The sequence below is a fragment of the Chironomus tepperi genome, unplaced genomic scaffold (assembly GCF_022539635.2).
Source record: "Chironomus tepperi strain 1889 unplaced genomic scaffold, CSIRO-AGI_Ctep_v1 contig_195, whole genome shotgun sequence".
NCBI classification, from domain to species: Eukaryota; Metazoa; Arthropoda; class Insecta; order Diptera; family Chironomidae; genus Chironomus; species Chironomus tepperi.
The window spans coordinates 212,650-234,502 of NW_027226317.1; the positions used below are offsets into that span (position 1 = coordinate 212,650).

At 34.6% G+C, this 21,853-nt stretch overlaps 4 protein-coding genes across 9 annotated transcripts in view; 3 read left to right on the forward strand and 1 right to left on the reverse strand.

Moving 5' to 3' along the window:
- Nucleotides 1-598: 598 nt before the first annotated feature.
- On the forward strand, nucleotides 599-2,455 carry Amacr (Alpha-methylacyl-CoA racemase). The gene is made up of 2 exons (XM_070639311.1): nucleotides 599-1,045; nucleotides 1,116-2,455. The coding sequence occupies exons 1-2, from the start codon at nucleotides 938-940 to the stop codon at nucleotides 2,157-2,159; spliced, it is 1,152 nt and encodes a 383-aa protein (XP_070495412.1). The 5' UTR covers nucleotides 599-937; the 3' UTR covers nucleotides 2,160-2,455.
- On the reverse strand, nucleotides 2,362-4,673 carry LOC139089714 (BOS complex subunit TMEM147). The gene is made up of 3 exons (XM_070639312.1): nucleotides 4,520-4,673; nucleotides 4,168-4,300; nucleotides 2,362-3,291 (listed from the first exon to the last, which is right to left on the reverse strand). Exons 1-3 carry the CDS (start codon nucleotides 4,594-4,596, stop codon nucleotides 2,821-2,823), a joined length of 681 nt encoding a protein of 226 aa, XP_070495413.1. The 5' UTR covers nucleotides 4,597-4,673; the 3' UTR covers nucleotides 2,362-2,820.
- Nucleotides 4,674-4,943: 270 nt separating this feature from the next.
- LOC139089703 (transmembrane emp24 domain-containing protein 1-like) lies at nucleotides 4,944-8,331 on the forward strand. Its single transcript, XM_070639296.1, has 2 exons — nucleotides 4,944-5,230; nucleotides 6,871-8,331. The coding sequence occupies exons 1-2, from the start codon at nucleotides 5,069-5,071 to the stop codon at nucleotides 7,423-7,425; spliced, it is 717 nt and encodes a 238-aa protein (XP_070495397.1). The 5' UTR covers nucleotides 4,944-5,068; the 3' UTR covers nucleotides 7,426-8,331.
- Nucleotides 8,332-9,252: 921 nt separating this feature from the next.
- The window catches only part of LOC139089704 (disco-interacting protein 2-like), a 42,005-nt gene continuing 29,404 nt past the window's right edge, over nucleotides 9,253-21,853 (forward strand). For all 6 annotated transcript variants that reach the window (XM_070639297.1, XM_070639299.1, XM_070639300.1 and 3 more), the window contains exon 1: nucleotides 9,253-9,720. The gene's annotated coding sequence lies outside the window, so the exon portion shown is untranslated. The remainder of the gene's footprint in view (nucleotides 9,721-21,853) is intronic.

Genomic DNA, 21,853 nt, shown 5'->3' on the forward strand with positions numbered 1-21,853 from the left:
AGCCTTATCTGTTTCACGGCTCACCCCATCCCTAGAAAATGTCACAGGTTACACATCACTGCTTTATCACGTCAGATTTTGGAAATTTTGAGTCATGAGATTCCTGGGGATTCTCCAAAAATTTGATTAAGAATATAATCATTGAATATGCATTTGACGACCACACGGTAATCTACGATTGATAAAGATTTCATTGGAAAATACGCCAAATTTCTCAATCATCATTTCCTCCTGTCTACAAAAATGTAATATATATTTTATTCATATATTCTTAGAATAAATCAAGTCAAGTTGTTGTAATAAAAGTTTTTTATGGATTCAGAAGCTTGTTAAAGTTATTGATCATTAACTCTGGAATTGTAACAAAATGAATGATCTGTATCGAGTTGACAATACTGAATTTGATTCAATGCACAGTTATGTTGTAGAAGATCGCAAAACATTGTGGAATGTAAAGTTGTTGCTTGCAGTGCAACATTCAAATTGAAAACAATAACAAAAACATTGACGAAGTTTTGAATTATTTTAAGTCATTTTTTAGCAAAAAAGCAGTTCGAATCTAAATTTTGACAAATCTGTGGCATAAAATTCAATAAAAATTGAAAATTAATTTACAAAATTTCAAGTAAATCATCATAAAAATCCATAAAAAGTCAAAAACAACGAATTTCACAGGTCCAAAGTTCAAGTGCTGATAATTTTATTCACAAAATATTTTTTTGTAGATTCACAAAACTTATCAAAAAAATCGGTAAACTTTGGACCTCAATTTTGAAACTGACAGCAAGTTGGAATTTGACATAGAAAAATCTAATATTCAGGAAGAGATCCATTTAGAGCCTTTTCAGAAGTAAAAGCCTCAAATTCATCCAAAAATCCATTAACGGAACTCCAATTTGTGTCAAATCGATCAAAAAGTTGAACAAAACTTCATAAAATGGCTCTTAAAGGATTTAAAGTAATAGAAATGGCTGGATTGGCACCGGTTCCAATGTGTGGAATGATATTGGCTGACTTTGGAGCTCAAGTGACGAGAATTGATAAGGTAAGGCTTCTCATAGTTGCTTACTTCCTTTTTTGGTCGTACAGATCTCAACCTTCTTTTCACCTTCCAGACCCTAAACTCCAACTTTGACGTCCTTAAAGGTGGCAAACGTACAATCGCCCTAGACTTAAAAAAGTCAAAAGCAACAGAAATTGTCCGTAAAATTTGTAAAGTCTCTGACGTCATTATTGAGCCCTTCCGACCAGGTGTCATGGAAAAACTTGGACTTGGACCAGAAGTGCTGCTTAAAGACAATCCAAAGCTTATTTATGCACGTTTAACAGGCTTTGGTGCTGATGGTCGTGGACTTTATGGCAAGCGTGCAGGACATGATATTAATTATATCGCTACATCCGGTGTGCTGAGCATGTTTGGACGTAAAGGTGAGAATCCATACGCGCCAGTCAATTTTGCAGCTGATTTTGCAGGCGGTGGACTTCTTTGTGCTTTTGGAATTTGTACAGCACTGCTGGAACGTGAAAGATCTGGAAAAGGTCAAATTGTAGATTCGGCGATGGTTGATGGAAGTGCTTATGTAGCCAGTTGGATGTTTAGGTCACGTGACCTGCCCATTTGGGGTAATTCAAGGGGTGATAACATGCTGGACGGCAAGGCACACTTTTATGAGACTTATGAGACAAAAGATGGAAAGTTTATGGCTGTTGGTGCCATTGAGCCTCAATTTTATGCCTTATTGCTGCAAGGACTTGAACTGACTGACGAGCAGGCACCGCAATTTGATAATTTTGAGGAATCCAAGCAGCTTTTCACTCAAATTTTCAAATCCAAAACACAATCGGAATGGACAGCAATATTTGATGGCATCGATGCCTGTGTCACTCCAGTTCTTGACTGGCATGAAGCACCAAATCATCCACACAATAAAGACAGAAATGTCTTTAGACAAAAGACTGATGAAAGTGATCCAGTTGTGCCTAATCCAGCACCAAGATTAAGCAGAACACCGGCGAAGTCACAATATGGTGTTGGAACTGACAGAGACTATCTTGAGATGGCTGTTGAGATTATGGGAGAGATTGGGGTTGGGAAGGAGGAGATGAAGGGATTGGTTGATGATGGGGTGTTGGTTATGGATGGGAAGGCTAAGTTGTAGGGATGAGGAATTGGATGAGAGGATGTAAGATGGGTAATTGGGTGATTTAAGGGATAGTGACTGGCTTCTTGAGTATAATATTGATATACAGGTGATAATAGACAGGGTAAGTCATCTGGTGCTGCTAAAGGATGTACTAGAGTTACAAGATGCACAACTACATCCTAATAAGCATGTAAAGCAACACAAAAATTTGTTATAATTAAATTTGATTCTGTTGGTCTTTTTTTTATTAATTTTTTTTTTTATACTTAAATAATACATAGTAATAAAGTTTAAGGAAGTGCTGTGCTGAATTTTAGGATTTTTGACTGATTTTTTGGAAGTTGATTTACGTTTTTGATCTACAGCAATGGTGAGCATCTTTGAATTTTTTGAGGTACACTTAGATGGTATTTTGGGCTGAAACTGCTGTTTGTATGCAGTCGAGTCTAATTCAGTCGACTTTTTCATACAAAATCAGAATCAACTCTGAGTTTTGACGTACAGTAGGAATTGACTTAAACCCCATAATTCAGTAATAATTCCCAATATCCACCCAAAATCCTCCAATTCAACACAATCAATCCCTCAAAAATTTCACCCATTTTACGTCCCCAAAAATCAACAAAAATTCTCTACCTAAATCCTATTTCCACCCAATTAAAGGAGGAGATGATCCTTAAATCCCAATCGACTGTGCCATACTCGAATATAAATAAAGTGTCGGCAATCCAAATCCAAATATTGCAACTAAACCCTTTGCCGTAAGTGCCGACCACGGTCCTAAACTCATTGCATATATAAATCCATCAAGCCACACATTACGAAAGGCAATTGCGACCAACAAGAATGTCACAAATGGCATCATTTTCTTATTGAGATCATGTCTAGACCAGAGCCATAAAAGTGTTGTGACTGCAATGGTGATGATGAGAAGGATGTTGGATTCAAGAGATTTTTGTGTATAGATCCATGAGAATTCAGCACCGCGAGCTCTCCACAATGTTAAGCCTTTTGATAGAATAATTTCAGCTGTTGACCATCCAACGGCTGCTGTGAGAAGCTTACTGTGTCCTTTGCCGGGAATCTTTGAGAGGACGAAGGTGAGTCCGATGAAGTCAAGGAGGTCGGCTGAGCAGCGAAGGCATTCCTGGAAATGAGAAATTGATGGTATTGAGTTAGGTATTGTGGGTAATTTAGGGATTTAAGGTCAAATTGAGGAATTTTGAGGCATTTTAAGGCAGGAACATTGAGTTAAGTTTAGACTGAGGATCAGAGACTGGCTGCTGAGTGTAATTTAGGTTCTGGACCAAGATTGGTGAATATTGTTATATTTTGGACTTGGCAGGACCTGGCAGGCTCAATTCTAGAGACTAACTCTTATTTGAGTCTATAGGAAGTCCAATAGAGTCTGAATTCCACAGTCCTGGTGACTTTGGTCTATAGGAAGTCCACTGGAGTCTGAATTCTAGAGTCCTGGTGACTCTGGTCCATAGGAAGTCCAATAAAGTCTGAATTCTAGAGTCCTAGAGACTCTGGTCTATAGGAAGTCCACTGGAGCCTGAATTCTAGAGTCCTGGTGACTCTGGTCCATAGGAAGTCCAATAAGTCTGAATTTAAGAGTCCTGGTGACTCTGGGCCAGATATGGACATGCAGTTCCATATATTTGACTAATTAGTCACACTAAACTGCAATTTTGGGGACTTAGCTTAATGTTGGACATTTTTGAGTGTAACAGTAACTGTCCACATTCCCAGATAGACTCCAAAGTGGATTATCATGTATATGGCCCAGAAATACAATCTAAAGCAGTGATGGACAACCTGTGTGCCGCGACACAATTTTTTATTACCCAAAAAATGATTGAAAATAGCATGTCGCGGTTGAAGCTTACAACCAAAATTGAACCGCGGCACACAGGTTGTCCACCACTGTCCTAAACTCTTACAATTAAGCTACACCCTAAAGAATGCCTTAAAATCACCTCAGAATACCTTAAATGACATCCAATAAATCATTACTTACCCCAATAAAATTAAATCCAGTTGGATCTGAGTTTATAGTCTCTGGGAAGAATGTTAGTATCAACATTTTACATAGCTGTGTGAACATGTAGGTGCCGCCAGCCTGGAAGCACTTGTATGCTCCATATTCAGCTCTAAAATTGAGGAAAAATTGGAAAAAACATTAATTTTGATTTGTAGATTCATAATATTGAGGATTTGAGGGTTTTGGTGTAGAACTTTGGGTATAGCTGGACATAAAGCACATCCAGAAGATCCAGAATCCAAAATCTAGGTCAAACCCCAAAACTCATTAAGAACATACACCGAAAAACCCCAAAAAATCCATCAAATAATGCTTAATTAATACTTACAGTCCACTAAACTTATACAGGAAGTAAATCGGCAGTACAGCAAGTGCAGCAACATTACCAAAATGATATAATGTCATTATTAAGTGTTAATTTAATTTAATTTCAATTAATATTAATGAATGAAGTGGAAAGAAAATTTAGGTGACTGACTGGATCTTTATAGCTATTGATGCGAGTAGTTTGCAGGCCCAACTGAGGGGGAATGACTTGAAATATTCAAAATATTGCCGGTATTTTGATGGAAAAAATTTCAAAATTTAAGAAACCTTTGAAAAAATTTTGAAATTTAACGGAAAATTTGAGAAATTTTTGAAACTTTTTCATTCAACTTTCCGACTGTCAACAAGAATTTCAGGTAGATATGCAGCATTTCCATCAGTTCCAACAGCTTATAACCCCCTTGACATTCCCAAAACCTCACAAATTCCCATCCGCATCTATTTTTATATAAAATTCACCGAAATATTTTTTCATTTTATTATTTTAGTGCAAATTTTTCACTTTTTTCATCCATCCACAACGTCCTCAACATAAAGTTACGGCATAGACATGAAATGTGAAATTGTGATAGCTATATTGACCGTCATATCATTAGAATTTAAGCCTGGACAATGTCTGGATCGTGAAATGACAATTATTGTTAATGCAAAGGAGAAGGAATGCTTTTATGAGCGCGTTCCTGCCAATCATATCATTGATATGGAATATCAGGTGAGCATGTAGCTTAATTAGTGTCTTTTGGGTATTTAAAGTCAATTTTGTGGCACTTCCTGTACAATTTTAAATCAATGACTTAATTAAGTCAGATTATCGGCAAAATTGACATCGTATGCAGCCTTACAAGCTCTTATCTCATGAATATGCTGTTGTAATCAGAATAACATCTAGTGATGCATACTTTAGACTCTAAAATTCATAATAAAGCCAATAAAACGCAATAAAGGAGCCAAAAATAACAAAACAATTTCTAGGAAGATGTTCAATCCACACTGAACACTTTGAGCATTTTTACGTGATTTTTGATGAATCAAAGAGCTTTGAGGAAGACTAGAACTTGAATTATGTGGATTTAATGACTAAGCAGTAAAGTTCAGTCAATAATGATGCATATTGAGGACATTTTCATGATTTATTGGCTGCAGTTGGGATTAGAAAGGATTTTTTGTGGAAATACAGTGCAAGGGCAACTTATTCTTGGCAAATTGGGAGAGTATCCATCATCTATGAGTCTTGTACCTTTAGATTAACTTTAGATTTAACGTCTGATAAATCACAGAAAATGCTGATCAATTTAAAGCAACATTATATTTAACGCGGCATACCTTGTCGGTAAGCTTGGACCAAAACCTCACTTGACATATGATTCGTGGCACTATCAACCTGTACCGCAGCACACAGGTTGCCCACCACTGATCCACATAAAGACATCAGAACTAGAAATTCGAATGTCGGTATTAGAAACCCTACGATGTTCATGAAAACAGAGTTGGCAAGACTTTGGAGTCCGAACTCCACTTCTTTTTTTTTGAAGTCCGGACTTCACACTGGAGTCCTGCCAACTCTGCATGAAAACAGGACTAATTGTGTTAAGGACAGCTAAGGACATTAAATGCTGCCCTAATCACACTCAGACCTGTTTTTTCCACATTCATGCAACCTTGATTTGTAAAATTCAATCTACATAGTCATCCACAAAGCTTCAATTTACAGAATGTATTATATAGAATATAATTACAATCAATCTTGTTATCAGTCCCAAATTTTCTGTTTTTTCCGGACATAAATTTCCCAAGGTTCCATTGTTTCGAGACAGTACATTTAATGTGTCAAATTATAGTTAGTCAAAGTCGCACATGTAAAGCTATTTTGTATTAAAAAATTGATACATTTTTAATGATCAATATCAGGGGTGTATTGAGGGATATATGAGATACGAATAAAGCAAATTAGGTAATTGATCCAAAATTTGGAGCCAGATCGGTATTGACTCTGAGTTGATGTCAGAGTTGATTTGAATTCGACATTTTGTCAGATTCATGCCTCAATCATGGCAAAAGAGGGTTATCAAGGTACAGAAAGGCCATTACGTACCTAAAAGCAGTCTCTTTGCCTATTAATGGCCAGTCTGGTGCCAAACTTTGGATCAATTCACCTCAATTGAATTTTTCATACAAAATTCAAGTCGACGACAAGAGACAGCGAAAAAGCGACAATGATCAAGTGATTAAAGCGTCGGACCGAAGTCGATTTTAAGCGCTGCTCACAGCCTAATTTAAATTGATCTCCAAAACCCCTAAAAAACCCAATAAATCCCACAACAATGACTAACCATCTTAATCTCTAATTTTTAGGTAATTGACGGCGGTCAAGGTGATCTCGACATCAACTTCGATGTGACGTCAAACGGTCGAGTCCTCCACGCTGATTTCAAAAAATCCGACAACATTTACCGAATGGACAAGCCACATTCAGGTGGTGATTATCAGTTCTGTTTTGACAATACAATCAGTCACTTTAATTCAAAGACAGTCTTTTTTGAGCTTATAATTGAGGATCCAAATAGTCAGGGCGAGGACAATGACATCATATCGGAAATGGAAGGACTGTCACCGGAGGAATTTTATGAAATGAAAGTTCAGGACATTCAGGATATAATTTTAAATGTTAGGTCTAAAATCACAAAAGCCCGTCAACTTCAGGACCTGTTGAGGAGTTTTGAGGCACGCGATCGTAATATTGCGGAACTGAATAATGAGCGTGTCAGTCTATTAAGTATAATAATTATAGTCACAATGATGTGTGTTGGATTCCTTCAGGTCTTTATGATCCGAAGTCTATTTGAGACAGACCCGAAGGGACGACGAGTGTGGGCAAAAATAACAAAAATTGTTGAAAATTTTAAGTAGCTTTTTTTTGTGTTTGTGCTGAATAGGACTTTATGTCCTATAAAATTGATATTTTGTGAGAAAAAAATGTGAAAAAAATATTTTTAAATTTTAAATTTTTTTTTGGGATATTTGTTGGAATTTGGAGATTAATTCTCTGATTTTGTGTCGAATCTTGCCCGAAAAAGCTCAAAAAATATACCAAAATAATTCAAAGGATGTTCAATTTGGTTAAGGTAGGCTTGAATAACTGTTTTGTGTAGGTCAAGTCGAATCAAGTCGAAATCAATTGATTTCTGGAGTCGGTTTCTTAACCTCTCCCGGGTATCGTACCCATCCTTACCCAGGTATGCAGACCTATCCTAGGTTAATTAATGCTCCTCTATCATAGATACCATTGGGTTGAAGGAAGAGTATAGTTGGTGTGGAACGGTTAACAAGTCGTGCATATCAGTGTAGGGTAGAGTAGGAGGGTAGGATATCCTAGGTAGAATAATAAACCGGCTCGAGCTCTGGCAACTAGTTGAACATCCAAGAAATTTATATGAATAATTAAAAACATGAACGCTTATTAAAAAAAAAAAAAAAACAATTAAAAAGCCAAAGAAAAATGTGAATTAAAATAATTTAAATGCACAATTAAGGATCAGACACTGGCTCTAACAGGCACAGATCATGCTTTTATGATATCGACCACTAAGATACCTTAAAGCTGTCTATTTGCCTGTTAGAATCATTGACAAAATTCAAAAATAATTTAAAATTCCTATAAAAAAATGCACAATTTTCTGTCAAGTGTCTGACCCATGTGTAATACGTAAAAGCTCTCATTCTTTCTATATTTTGATGATATTTCCTTCATTTTTCGTTTTGATCACATCAATAATCTCTGAATTTAATCTCATTTAATTTAATACCGATTTATCAATGCCATTTTTATGTGAATAATTTTTTTTTTAAATTCAATTTAATAAATTGTGTAAATAAACAATTGATATTAAATAGCTATGACTGAATTTTTATTTATAACTCCTTAGTCAAAATTTGAAAGATTGTCAAGTTTATTACAGAAAACTACGCTGTACATATAGATTGTACCTGAGACTGACTCTATGGCTGACTACCGCATGCCTATTTCTCACACCAAATGTCTCTATAAACAGTCTTGCTCCAAGTGGTCTTTGGCAGTGTTCTGGAGATTTTAAGGCTCCGGTAAACCTCTTGTATTAACACCAAATGGAAGACGTCTACTTTTGGCATCCAAATCGAATTCAAATAGAAGCAGTTTTCTTTTGGTGTTAATACAAGAGGTTTTGCGGATCATTTAAAGTTCCGTTGTGGAGACTTCTTCATTTAAGTCACTTGAAAGTTGAATTGTACCATGTGGAATTCAAAGTTTTAATCTGAACCTGTCAATTAAGGAAGTATTTGGTGGCATTTAAAGAAATATGTGGCAGACCCAGTAACAGAGTCAAATCGAAAGTCTGTAACGTAAGTTCCATATAGAAACATGGTTACAGGAAGTAAGTAAGTAAGTAAATAAATGAGTAAGTATAAGTCGATTTCAAAGTCAACTAAATCAAATTAATATAAATTTGAGTCGACTGTATCATCAAAAATCAGCGTCAACTTCAAAATCTGAGTAAATGCAGTAATTCTACTTCAAAAACTCAAAGCCATTCATTCACAATATTAAGTCATTGAATTTCTAAGCTGTAACGTATTTTCCCTCAATTTCAAACACCATCTCAAAAAAAAAAAATTCAAAACAAAGAGCAAAATGAGTACAAAAAAGGCAAGGGAGAGAAAGCTACGCCAAACATCCATACATCGCCCGTCTCACAGAGAATAAAAAGATTTCATTTCAGTTCCGAAGAAAGAAAAAGCAAAAAAAAAAGAAGGAGAGAAAAAAAAAACTTTTTTTTTATATTTTAAATCCAAAAATTTGTTAATTTTTTATGAATTTTAAGTGCAATTTTCATGCAATTTTCACGCAAAAATGTAGATAAGTCGCGTTCGAGTGCTGAGCGTCATCGCACATTGCGCTTAAATTAATTAAAAATTTGCAAATAAAGATTGTAAAGGAACTGAGGAGACGGTCGTAGACGGGACGAAATAAAGTGAAAAAAATAACAAAAAAAAGTGATTTTTTTGTGAAAATTTTGAAGGCACAAAAAGTTGAAATTTGTGGACATTCCAGGCATTAAGGTGCAGTTCCGATAAATTGTGAAATAATGAAAAAAAAATGTTGAAAAAAAATAAAAACAAATTTGTGCCAAATTAAAATAAAAAAAAGTTAAAAAAATTATTAAAAAAGTAAGTGGAATTCCAGTTGAGTTAGTGACTGCATAAATTGTATGCTGATGGGGTCAATTGGACGGTGTCAAAATTTTATTCTAAATTTAATTCAAAATAATATGTGAAAAAAAAGTAATGTTTAAGTGGAGATGAATCAGCTAGTCAGCAGCGATAACGCATTTTTATGGTGACATAAAATTATGAAAAAAATCGATTTTGGATATTTTTTTGGATATTTAAAGAGGGCAGGAACTGCTGATATGTTGAGAATTTAGGATAGTTTAAATTGATGATGTTAGTGATTTATGTGGATTTTTTGTGGGAATTTTTAGACAATTTTGGGTGCAATTTTAGAATTTTAAATTGAACAATTTTTAAAATATTTTATAAAACGTTTAAAAAATTCAAATTTTTTAAAAATTTCAAAATAAAAAATTCTAAAAATTTTTAAAAGTTAAAATAAAAAATTCAAAAATTTTGAATTTTAAAAACAAAGAATTCAATTTTTGAAATTTTGAAGAAAAAAATTTAAATTTTTCAAAAAAATTGAATTAAAAAATTTAAAATTTTAAATAAAAATAGCTAATTAATAATTTTTGACATTTAAATTAAAATTGACAAAAAAAAAAATTCAAAAATTCAAAAAAATAAAATTTTAAAATTCAAAAAAGTCTTAAAAACCCCAAAAAAAAAAGTTCAAAAATCATCAAAAACTCAAATTTTTCCCCACAAAAAATTCACTCTCTCAAAAAAAAAGTTATGAAAAATAATAAAAACAAAGTGTGAATGTCAAACAAGTTGAAAATTTATGTTTTGTTAAGACTTTAGGAAAGGAATTTAGCTCGCAAAACAGAAGGTATTTGAACCAATAAAAATATCGCTCACCACGAACTTAAATAAGCAGCAAAAAGAAGTAAAAAAAAAATCATTAAAAAATTTGTGTAAAAATTTATGTAAAAATATCTGGCAAAAATAGCTTTAAAATTGGACTATAAATTGATCTAATTGATTGAGGTTTGTGAATTTGGATTAGATTTTGACATTGAAGGGGATATTCAAGGGGTATACAAGATCAAAGATCAAAGCACAGGCAGATATGTTGTAAGAAGGTGGACCTGATCTCTTAGAGACCCAAATCATTCAAATGCTGTGTTCTAGTTACTTTATAGTGCAATTTGGACTTGATTGTATAAAGGAACTTGAATTTCATGTCAAATTAATGATTATAGACTCAAAAGTCACAATTGCACACCAAGCTTAGTCCCAAAGCTGGTCTTGGTTTTGGTCTCAGTTCCAGTCCTTGTCTCGGTATCAGTCCTTGATTCGTTCTCGGTCTTGGTCACAATCTATGTCCTGGTCTTGTTGTCCCAGTTTTAGTTTCCATTCCACTCTTGATTGTAATTTTGGTTCCAGCCTCAGTTCCTGTCTTAATTCGGTTTCCGTCTTGGTCTTTATCTCGTTCTTGGTCCCAGTTTCGACCCCAATTGATCCAGATCCTCTTTTTGTATCGATATTGGTCCTGATCTCGTTCTGGATCTTAGTCTCGGTCTTCAAAATTCATCGAAATTCTGACTTCAGGACAACCCTCAAAATAGACATCTGAATCCTCCCAGATTCCCTCAAAAACCCTCAAATAGCCTCAACAATCCCCCACAATTCCCTTCCAATTCCCCACTAATTTCCCTAACATCAAATTCTTATCATCACAATTCATCCACGCTAAACATCATCACATCCCAAAGTCCAACACAGTCAGTCATCAACACTAACACAGAATCAATTTACATTAATTGAAAGTTATTTAGCGAAATTCACGCACACCATCAAAGATCGCAGCTGAGTAGTTCCAATTTACAATTCAACACACAGCAATTGATCTGTTTAGAATTAAGAATGAAGTTAATGACGGTGACTGTACACAAAAATAATGGACAGTAGCTGATTAGAGACAAAAGGACAGATTTAAATAGAGTGAAACGGAATTGTCTGTCCAGCATAGAAATTTATGGCTCATGACGAGACTAACTTGATGGATTTTTAAAAGTTTAGAATGTGTTTTACGTGCTGTGCTGCATTAAATGAGGCATGTGTGCTGCTCGATTTTTTTATGGTGAAAAATTTGTTGCTTTATTAAATCTACTGGAACTAAGTTTGTGTTCGAGATTTGGCGATGAATGGATGTTGTGGATTTTGGGGTTAATACTTGGTGGATTAAGGATGTGAATTGATGGATGGAAGTTGACAATTGGGGTATGGGTGCTGTAGTGCTGTTGGGGAGCAATTGATGATCAATTGATTTGGTATTTGTGGAGGAATTTGGGTGCAGAATGTGGAATTTATAGACGTAGCTTCATGATTTGGTCTGCTTAGTGAGATTCTTGGACAGGATAATGAAGATTCTGTCATCTCAGATCCAAAATGAACTTAGTCGTCTTGAATTTTGATTAGAATTCTGTTATTTATGATCCAGAACTGAATTTGGTTATCTTGAACTTTGGATTGAATTTGGTCATCTCAGATTTGAATTAGGTCATCTCAGATTTAGATCAGAAATTGGTCATCTTGGATCAAGATTTTAATTTTGTCTTATCTGATTCGTACTGAATTTTGGTCATCTCAGATCCAGAACTAAATTTGGTCATCTCAGATTCAGAACTGAATTTGGTCATCTCAGATTTTGACTAGAATTTAGTCATCTTTGTTCCAAAATTCCAAAATTGAATTTAATCACCTTGAATTTTGATTAGATTTCAGTCATCTCAGACTCAAAGCTAAATTTTGAATTAAATCATCTCAGATCTCAATCAGAATTCGATCATTTTAGATCCATAACTGAGCTGGATCATGTCAGATTCAAAATTTTATTCGGCCATCTCAGATCCAAGATTGAATTTGGATGTCTTGAACCTTGATTTGAATTTTGTCATCTCAGATTCTAATTTGGTCATCTCAGATTCAAATTTGGTCATCTCAGATTCGAATTTGGTCATTTCAGATTAGAATTGGGTCATCTTAGATATAGATTAGAATTAAGTCGTTTTAGATTCAGACTTAAACTTGGTCAACTCAGATCTAAATTAGAATTTTATCATCTCAGCTCAACCATAACTTCAACAAACTGTCACTTAAGTCATCTCAGACCAACCAAAAATAATCATAATTCCATGCTTATTAATCCCAAAAAAATGATAATACAATAAACCCAATTCCACTCAAAAATATTAATCATATTACAGTCTAAACTAATACAAATCTAAATTAACTCATAAAAAAAATGTTTTCAAAATTTGTTCCATTAATGTTCCATGATTATCGTTGCTTATTCTACACACAATTCAGTACACATATTCTAGGTTCATAATAATGCAAATGTTTTCGGTAAATTGAAGGGAATAAGCAGTGACACATCGAATTATGAGATCATATGTGCTGCTTGTGAATGTTGTGCTGCTTGCTGAATTTAATTGAAAATAATTCTTGATGTTTTTGGGTCTTTTGGGGTCAGCTGGATGTCAATAAGCTCAATATCCTCAATTCTGCCTCAATTTTGACTCAAACTCTTAAGAACTATCCAAAAATCCACAACACACCCTACCAACTGGAACTAATGAAAAACATTGAACCCATAATCAAGTGCAGTAATGACTTATAAGACGTAATTTTTTGAGGAAGGTTGATGATTACATGATTATTTCCATGTTAAGGCTGATGAATATTGTATCATTTTTGGTGTGCTGTAATTGTAGTGAATCATGCAAAGGGTTTTTGTGCAATGTTGGATATAGTTGAACAAGTGTATTTTTTTTTGTGGATAAGAAGAGCTGTGTGGAGAGTGATGTTGATGATTTTAGGGTTGATGAGGTCGATTGAGGGATAGGAACAGAACTGAGGGGGTATTAGAGGTCTCAAGAGCGGTTCCATGGGGAGTCTCGTGGGTCGTCACATGGGGAATGACACGTAGAGTGTCATGTGTCATGGAGGGTATCATGACGAGTGTCATGAGGAAGTACCTTGGTGAAGTGCTTTGGGGAAATGCCATGGGAACGGAAGTGTCTTGAGGAAGTGCCTTAAGGGATTGAGTCGGTAAAATGCCTTGGTCAAATGCCTTGGGGAAGTGCTTTGAGGATGGAATTGACTTGGTGAAGTGCCTTAAAAAAGTACCTTGGGGATGCGTCATGGGTGTAGTGTCATGGGGTGTCTAATGAAGTGTCATGTGGATGCTCGTGGGATATCTCATGGGAAGTCTGATGGATAATCTTATAGGGTATCTCATGGAGAGTCCCACGGGAGACTCCAAACGATCCAAGTCACCAAATTCAAGTTCCTTTCCTCATCTAAAAATCTTCCAAAATTCTTCCAAAAAAAAAACTCAAAAACTCAAAATTCATTTCCACCTCACAAACTCTCCCAAAATTGACTCCAATTCAATTCCCATTTATATTTTTTATTCCTCAACGCTTGACAGATTTCATGTTGCTGAATAAAAAGTATAAAGTATGTTCAGTTCTAATTTTTTATCATATTTGTACCGCAAGCTTAATAGACTGAAAATGTAACTCATTTATTCGTACCCAATATTTATTTGTTGGATGTTATGTATGTAAATGTGTAATCATTGGAATATTTATGGATGCTATTAATGACTTTAATGGATCATGTTATGTGTGCTTACTGCTTTGTATGAAGCGTGTCATGATTAATTTGTGGAATTATTTTGACTTTTTTATTCCAAAAATATTCAAAAATTTCATTGACCCGAACTTTATGCTTGACAGTCGTCATTCCTGCCTGAAAAAATTCTCAATTTCTCTCTCAGTTCCTATCGCATTTCACATAGTAACCTTTGGCATTGTGTCTTGTGCCTTCATAATAGCGACAATATTTAAGCTAATTAGACATTCTCGGACATGAAAAACCTTGACTGGCGATTGATAATCATTCACAAATTTCTTTATGATGAGCTATTATTGGCATGCGTTTGGGGATCGGTTATCAGTTATGTAATGAGGTGGAAATTGAGGTTTTTGGGCGGTGATAAGCAATATTGCACACCTTAATACTAAATCTCGACTGAAATCCGCTCACAGCATACTGATTAATTCCAAACTAGTGTTCCGCATCACACAGGTTGCCCAAAACTGCTTTATATGCAAAAAACTTCTAAATTCCCATCATATGGTCATCCTACTTATGACAAAATTACAAGTTTTCATTTATTTGCGGAAATTTAAAACGTTTGACACAAAAAACAAATCTGTGAATGGTTTTTTTCGAAAAGGAAAGGAGACTTTTATGTAAATATGTACAATTTTGGTGACAGATTAGTGATCGCTGTTATGTAAAAAAATTTTGTTGCACAATTTCATGGTTCATTAATTTTAAATTGACTTTTTTGAGTGAATTTTGAGTGATTTTTATTGAATTTTATTGGAAGTTTTGAAGGTAATTGAGGAAGTTTGGATGAATTTGGGGGATTTGGGGGATTTGGGGGATTTTCTGGGGTTTTGATGGGTGTGATTGGGTCTGTTGCTGGTGTGTCTTCTGGATAGGTCCTGTATGAGCCCTGTACAAGCCCTATACAAGTCTCTGGATCTACGATAAGCTCTATATGTCCCAAAATTCATGTAAATACTCAAAATCCATCAAATTCTCGCCAATTCTTCCAATAAATTGACAATTTTTAGTCAATTTCACTAAATTTTTCCTAAAAATCCATTCAAATCAACCCTAAACTCCCCCAAATACCCCCAAAAATCCCCCTATAAACTCCACATTTCTAGTAGCACCTCAACAACTCATCTCAATGCCAAAACTCTCCAACCGTCGCAAAAAAACATTCAAATTAAACCTTAAATTCAGCTATAATTAAAAGTTTCATTTAATACAAAATCGACAAGAACCTTGACGTTATTGATATTCAAACCAGCCGATTCAATGTCATGGATCTTAGCAGTCAATAATTATTAATATTATTGAGCTTTTGTCTATCTGCTATCGAATTGCGAGGCTTTTAAATAGAATTTGATGATGAAGATGAAGATTGAAGATTGAATTGGAAATAGACTTGAGATTTAGCTATTGATTAAATGAATGGAATTTTGAATGTTAATTGGTGATTAAGTGGGGGACAGGAGTCATGGATGAAGGTAGAGAGGGGTTAATGGGGTTAGAGGGGCTTTTGGGGTCATTTATGTTGAGGAATTCTTCAATTTTTGAGTGGTTTTTGATGAAAAATTGAAATAAATTCTTAAAAATAAAAATTCACCTCAGCTCGATGGAAATTCACCTCAGCTCGATAGAGAATTCACCTTAGCTCATTAGAAATTCACCTCAGCTCGATGGAAATTCACCTCAGCTCGATACAGAATTTACCTCAGCTCGATAGAAAATTCACCTCAGCTCGATGGAAATTTACCACAGCTCGATCAGAATTCACCACAGCTCGATCAGAATTCACCACAGCTCGACAAAAATTCACCACAGCTCGATATTAATTTTTCTTTTTTTCAAAATCCAGAAAAATTACGCGAAATCATGAAAAAATTGACCAAAATGCTACAAAATACTCTATTAAATCCCCAGCAGATCATATATCCACATACCCAGTCATAACAACAACAACAACAACAACAATAAAAATCAACCGCACATGCCTCATTATCTTTCCATTTAAAAAAAGCAAATCTCAAGCAGAAGAAAAGTAAAAAAGAATCAAAATCGAGCAGGTTTTTTAGTCAAATGAGTGTGAGCCATTAACAGGTGTGTGAGTCATCGAGAAGCTCTCATACGAGAGATGAATGTTACGAATAGTCGTGAGAGGAAACAACAACAAAAAAGTAATAAGAAGTCACAGCTTAGTGACTCACTGAGTGAAGTTTCGAAGAATTTTTTCATACTTTTTTCTGGACTGAATCTTGGATTTGTGGATGATTAATAAAGTTTTATGCCACTTTTTTCAATTGTTTGGCTTTTTGCAGTTGGATATGCTGTTTGGAACTTATGAGGGATACAAGATGACATCATCGGGTCGATTGGGAAGAAATTGAAGTAAATTATGGGAAGTTTTTTTAAGTTAAAATGGTAATTTATGGACGCCCAGAAATTCTTTTGTGTGTACGATGCAGTTTTGATGTTAAGATTCAGGTTTTATTGGTGATTTAAGGGATTGAATTTGAATGTCTGGCTTGATTTTGGTGAATTTTTGATGAAAATTGTACCGAATTCCCATGAATTTGTGAATTTTGATATTGAGCTGTGGTGAATTCTCTATCGAGCTGAGGTGAATTATCTATCAAGCTGAGGTGAATTATCTATCGAGCTGAGGTGAATTCTCTGTCGAGCTGAGGTGAATTATCTATCGAGCTGAGGTGAATTTCTGTCGAGTTGAAGTGAATTCTCTATCGAGCTGAGGTGAATTTCCTCAAAATCTCCCCTAATCCAAAAACAGCGCCTCATCTCCAATTCCCCCATCATTCCATTTCCACACCTCTTAAGTCAACTTTGCCTGCCTCTCACTTCCCAATTATTTACTCAATTTATGAACAAATAAAAAAAAAGTCTATCTATCAGCCAGTTTGGTCATTCAAAAAACGCCTGAACGGATGGCTTGAGATGACAAGTGTGTAATTTATGATATTTAACTAAGAAGTAAGAAGTAAGACGAACAAGATTTTCATGTCGAAACTTGCACGAGCTAGATGAGGAGATAAAAGTCATTGAATCTAAAAATATTTCGTTCGTTGTTCTTTGAGCACCCAAAAGTATAAAATTTTCTGGAGTTTAAGGCACTTCCAATGAACTTTCAACTTTTTTACTGTCAGCATCCAACACGATTGGCAGCCAAACAACATAAAATGATGATGCTGAGTAAAAATAAAGTTTTTTTAGTGCTGATGTCAATGAAACTTTTAGTGATTGTGAAGCTTATGTGGAGCTGAAAAGTGTCATTGTGATGAGATGATAAAGTTTTGGGTTTTGGGGAATATTATCAATTATATGTCAGTTGTTGTTCGTGTCGGGGGGTCATGAACTTGTTGTTTACATGGGATTGAAGAGAGTTATGTGTGATTTTGACAAACTGAATCGGAACTGACCGAAAACAGACGGAACTGACCGAAAATATACGGAACTGACCGAAAACAGACAGAACTGATCGAAAACAGACAGAACTGACCGAAAACAAACGGAACTGACCGAAAACAGACGGAACTGACCGAAAACAAACGGAACTGACCGAAAACAGGCGGAACTGACCGAAAACAGACGGAACTGACCGAAATCAAATGAAACTGACCGAAAACAGACGGAACTGACCGAATACAGACCGAACTGACCGAAAACAGACGAAACTGACCGAAAACAGGCGGAACTGACCGAAAACAGACGGAACTGACCGAAAACAGACGGAACTGACCGAACTGACCGAAAACAGAAGGAACTGTCGGAACTGACCGATGACCATAGACTGTAACTAAGACAACAATGGCAATTTCATGTCCAATTTGAAGAATTTTGACAATTTCTCACAATTTTTTTATCATTAAACCTCACAAAGAACTTCATAACCTCAATATTCAGTTAATCTTATCCAACTCAGTCACCAATTAACCAATTAGCTCCACAGATATCGTTCATTACCCTGTCTGACACTCAATTTTATTTTATTTTTGTGTCACTTCCATTCAATTCCTTTTATCACAAAAAATATCATAGATAATGTTAAATCCAAACTCAATAGATATCACAAATACACACACAAAGTGGTTCAAATTGTACTTCATGTCATCACCCTCAATTCTCAGCTTACTTTTTTTTGTTAATTTCCAGACAGACATTAAAGAACGTTTTTTTTTTTTGTTATTGTTGAGAATTTTCAACTGTGAATAATTTGGGTAAATAAAATTATGGGATTTTTTGTGGATTTTTTTAGAGAAATTGATGAGGTTTATTGAGGATTTTGTGAATGAATTTTGGAGATTTGTTGTTGAATTTAGTGATATTGGAGGTTGTTGGATCAATCAGAGTTGGGAGAAGGCTTCATTGTGGAGTCTGGCCAATGGAGTCCGACTTTGGGGTTAATTTAGAGACTAATCAAGTCTAAATCTTGTAGTCCAGGCTCTGTCGCTGGTCTTCAATCTTCAGTCTTTGGTCTTCGGTCGTCTTCGGTTGTTTTCGGTAGTCTTCGGTCGTCTTCGGTCTTCTTCGGGTTTCGATCTTCGGACAACACGATGATTTTATTAAAAAACGAGGAGTAGTTGGTCTAATAAAGCTATTTTAAGCGTTATGTCTAGAACATTCCCAGAAAATCCTCAAATTATTGCAATTTTTCTCTAAATATTCCCAAATCTCCACAAATAGTCTCTAATTTCCTACAAATTAGAATCTGATTCCTCAAAAAACACTTCAAAAACACATCAAACAACATTAAATTAATGTTGTTTTTTATCCACAACAATTCAATTAAACGTGAGAAATTTCCATAAAATTGAATAATAATGAGCAGAACCAGAGGCGAATCAAGAAATTTGTTCAAAGAACTGAGAAATAAGAACAAATTTTTCCATCAAATGGACATAGCACAGCATTGACTGATTTTTGGGTGTTTTTGATGTAAATCTAAAGTCGGCAAGAGTCTGGAAGTCGGACTCGAATGGATTTCAAGCGGACCTCAAAATGGTCATGGGGAGTCCACTTGACTCCAATCGACTAGACTCTAATCGGACTCCAAAGTCAGACATTCAAAATATAGTCATGCTAACTCTGTCTAAGAAAATGGTTGGCAACCTTTTATTTTTCACGGCTCACCTTGGTAGGAAGCAGTGACCGGATCCTTATATGACATACAGTTCTTGACATTTTAAGTTTATCACAGCACATAGGTTGCCCACCACTGGTCTAATAGTTCCAAACCCCAAAAAATGTTCAAAATTTACTGCTTGAAGCTGGTTCTATTGCTGACTTACTCCTTCCCCTAAGTCCACTTCGCCTTAATCACCACAAAAAAATATTCAATTCTCAAGCCAGTCAAAAACAATTGCTTCATTATGACAGGTCAATAAATTTTTTCATGCATTAATCATATGCTGATTATTTACACAAATTCACATTTTTATAGCTTTATTTATTTGTTGTTCATGTTGTTGAGGTGAATTTGCATAGAATTTTGTGTACTTATATGGAAAAATCTGGTTTTATAAGCACAAAGTGGTTGTGCATGTGAGTTTAGATGCAATAATTTAAGTTAAGTAGGCTTAGATTGCTGCTGAGAGGCTGAGATTTTATCTTACAAAATTGCAATTTTAATGTGGATTTTTGATGAATATTCTGGAATTTAATGGGCATGATTTGGGAGATTTGGTCAATTTTAGATGTTGAATATCATTAAGGATGGCTGAATTGTTGCTCAAAATTGACCCCTCTATATCTCGAACCCTAAGGGGTACTTGCATACACTCACACATCCATGTTTTTTGACCCTGATTCAATTTCTTGGATTAATATTTAGAATACAAGCATTTACAGCAAAAATAGTGTTTGCCGTCCTTAGATTACTTACTTACTGCAACCATGTCTGTATGTCGAGCTCTAGGGAGTCTTAGCTCTTGCAGATTCCAAACAAGCAACAAGTAAATCCTTGAATTACGCACAAATTTGATCCCTAGATTCAATACCTAAATTAATGTACATTCTTGTGTACAGCTTCAGCAATACTGCATTTTGATATCCGACAGAAGTCTACTGAATTCCCACTTCAGTCCTTCAGACTCAACTCTAAACCACACATCAGACAATACCAAATCCAACATATTCCTAATCATCATTCTTTTGCCAACATTTATTTTTCCACCAATTACCTCAGAAAATGAGTGAAGATTGCCAGAAAAAATAACAAAAGTTTAAAGTCATTAGCATGATTAATTTTAACTTTTTCACACTGATGAGATTTTGTTATGATTCATAAACTTTTTGGAACCTCTTCTTCTTTGAGCTTCAATCTTTTTGGTTCAATTATTGATTCTGGTTTACATGGTTTTGGTTTGGATCTTGGGATCATGTAAGAGTTAAGCCGGACGTGTGGCTGAAGTACGTCGGCATGATATCGCAAATCGAAATAAAAAGTAGTCTATAATTTAGTCATAATATCGTCAAATTTCGTCAACCCATTCCCGAATTTCGTCAAGGCTTCCTTGCCGAGTTACAGCATGTCCAATTTTGGACAAAAATACCGACGTACTTCAGCTTGCATATTATTCAAAACGAATATTATGTAGCATGTTATGTATCAAAACGCATCTATTAATTTCGTCAAATTTCGTCAACTAAAAATTTTTAAAATCGGAAGTGATCTCCAGGACATACAGCCTGTTTAAGCTATTCCTGAAGGTACAGTCAAGTCAAAAAGTTTTTTTGTATGACATTTTATATGTCTAATCATATCTAAATTTCATGAGGACTTCAAATAAACTAAAAGTTTTTGGATTGGACAGTCCTCAAGTAGTTTATGTCCATTAAAGTGCTGCAGAGAGGCCTAAATTTGAAAAATTTCGTGAATGACATGTTATATGTCTAAACACATCTATTTTCATCAAGAACTACGAATTTGTTAAAATATCTTATTTTTGAATCCTTATGTAAATTGCTTATGTTGGTTAAAAGTAATACTCAGGATCAAAATTTTTTAAAAGTGCTGTAAGAAATTTTTCTAGAAAAACTTAATAAATCAAATTCTGTAAAATTATTAATAATTTGATTTTATCATTTAGGCTTTTTAAATGTTTTTAAACTTAATTTTTATTTTTTAAATTTAATTTTTTTAAAAAAATATGAGATCTGAGATTATTATTGTTTACTAACAATCTCAATAAATTTAATCACAAGAACCAAAATTAAAATTAATTTTTTCACTTTTTACGAAAACAGTTTGCAATTTATATAAATATTTTGTATTTTCGATTCTTTTAAAAAATTAAGTTAGAACTTTTAGAAAATTTAGGTCCTGTCTATTACTTTTAACCGACATAAGCAATTTATATAAGGATCAAAAGTAAGATATTTTAACAAATTCGTAATTCTTGATGAAAATATATGTGTTTAGACATATAACATGTCATACACAAAATTTTTCAAATTTATGCCTCTCTACAGCACTTTA

What these genes read in the sequence shown, in the direction of transcription:
- Amacr (XM_070639311.1), top strand. Translation starts at nt 938, where the DNA reads ATGGCTCTTAAAGGATTTAAAGTAATAGAAATGGCTGGATTGGCACCG. An exon ending in AAGTGACGAGAATTGATAAG is followed by an intron (nt 1,046 to 1,115) that starts GTAAGGCTTCTC and finishes TTCACCTTCCAG; the next exon opens with ACCCTAAACTCCAACTTTGA.
- LOC139089714 (XM_070639312.1), bottom strand. Translation starts at nt 4,596, where the DNA reads ATGACATTATATCATTTTGGTAATGTTGCTGCACTTGCTGTACTGCCG. An exon ending in CTGTATAAGTTTAGTGGACT is followed by an intron (nt 4,301 to 4,519) that starts GTAAGTATTAAT and finishes CCTCAATTTTAG; the next exon opens with AGCTGAATATGGAGCATACA. An exon ending in CTGGATTTAATTTTATTGGG is followed by an intron (nt 3,292 to 4,167) that starts GTAAGTAATGAT and finishes TCTCATTTCCAG; the next exon opens with GAATGCCTTCGCTGCTCAGC.
- LOC139089703 (XM_070639296.1), top strand. Translation starts at nt 5,069, where the DNA reads ATGAAATGTGAAATTGTGATAGCTATATTGACCGTCATATCATTAGAA. An exon ending in TCATTGATATGGAATATCAG is followed by an intron (nt 5,231 to 6,870) that starts GTGAGCATGTAG and finishes TCTAATTTTTAG; the next exon opens with GTAATTGACGGCGGTCAAGG.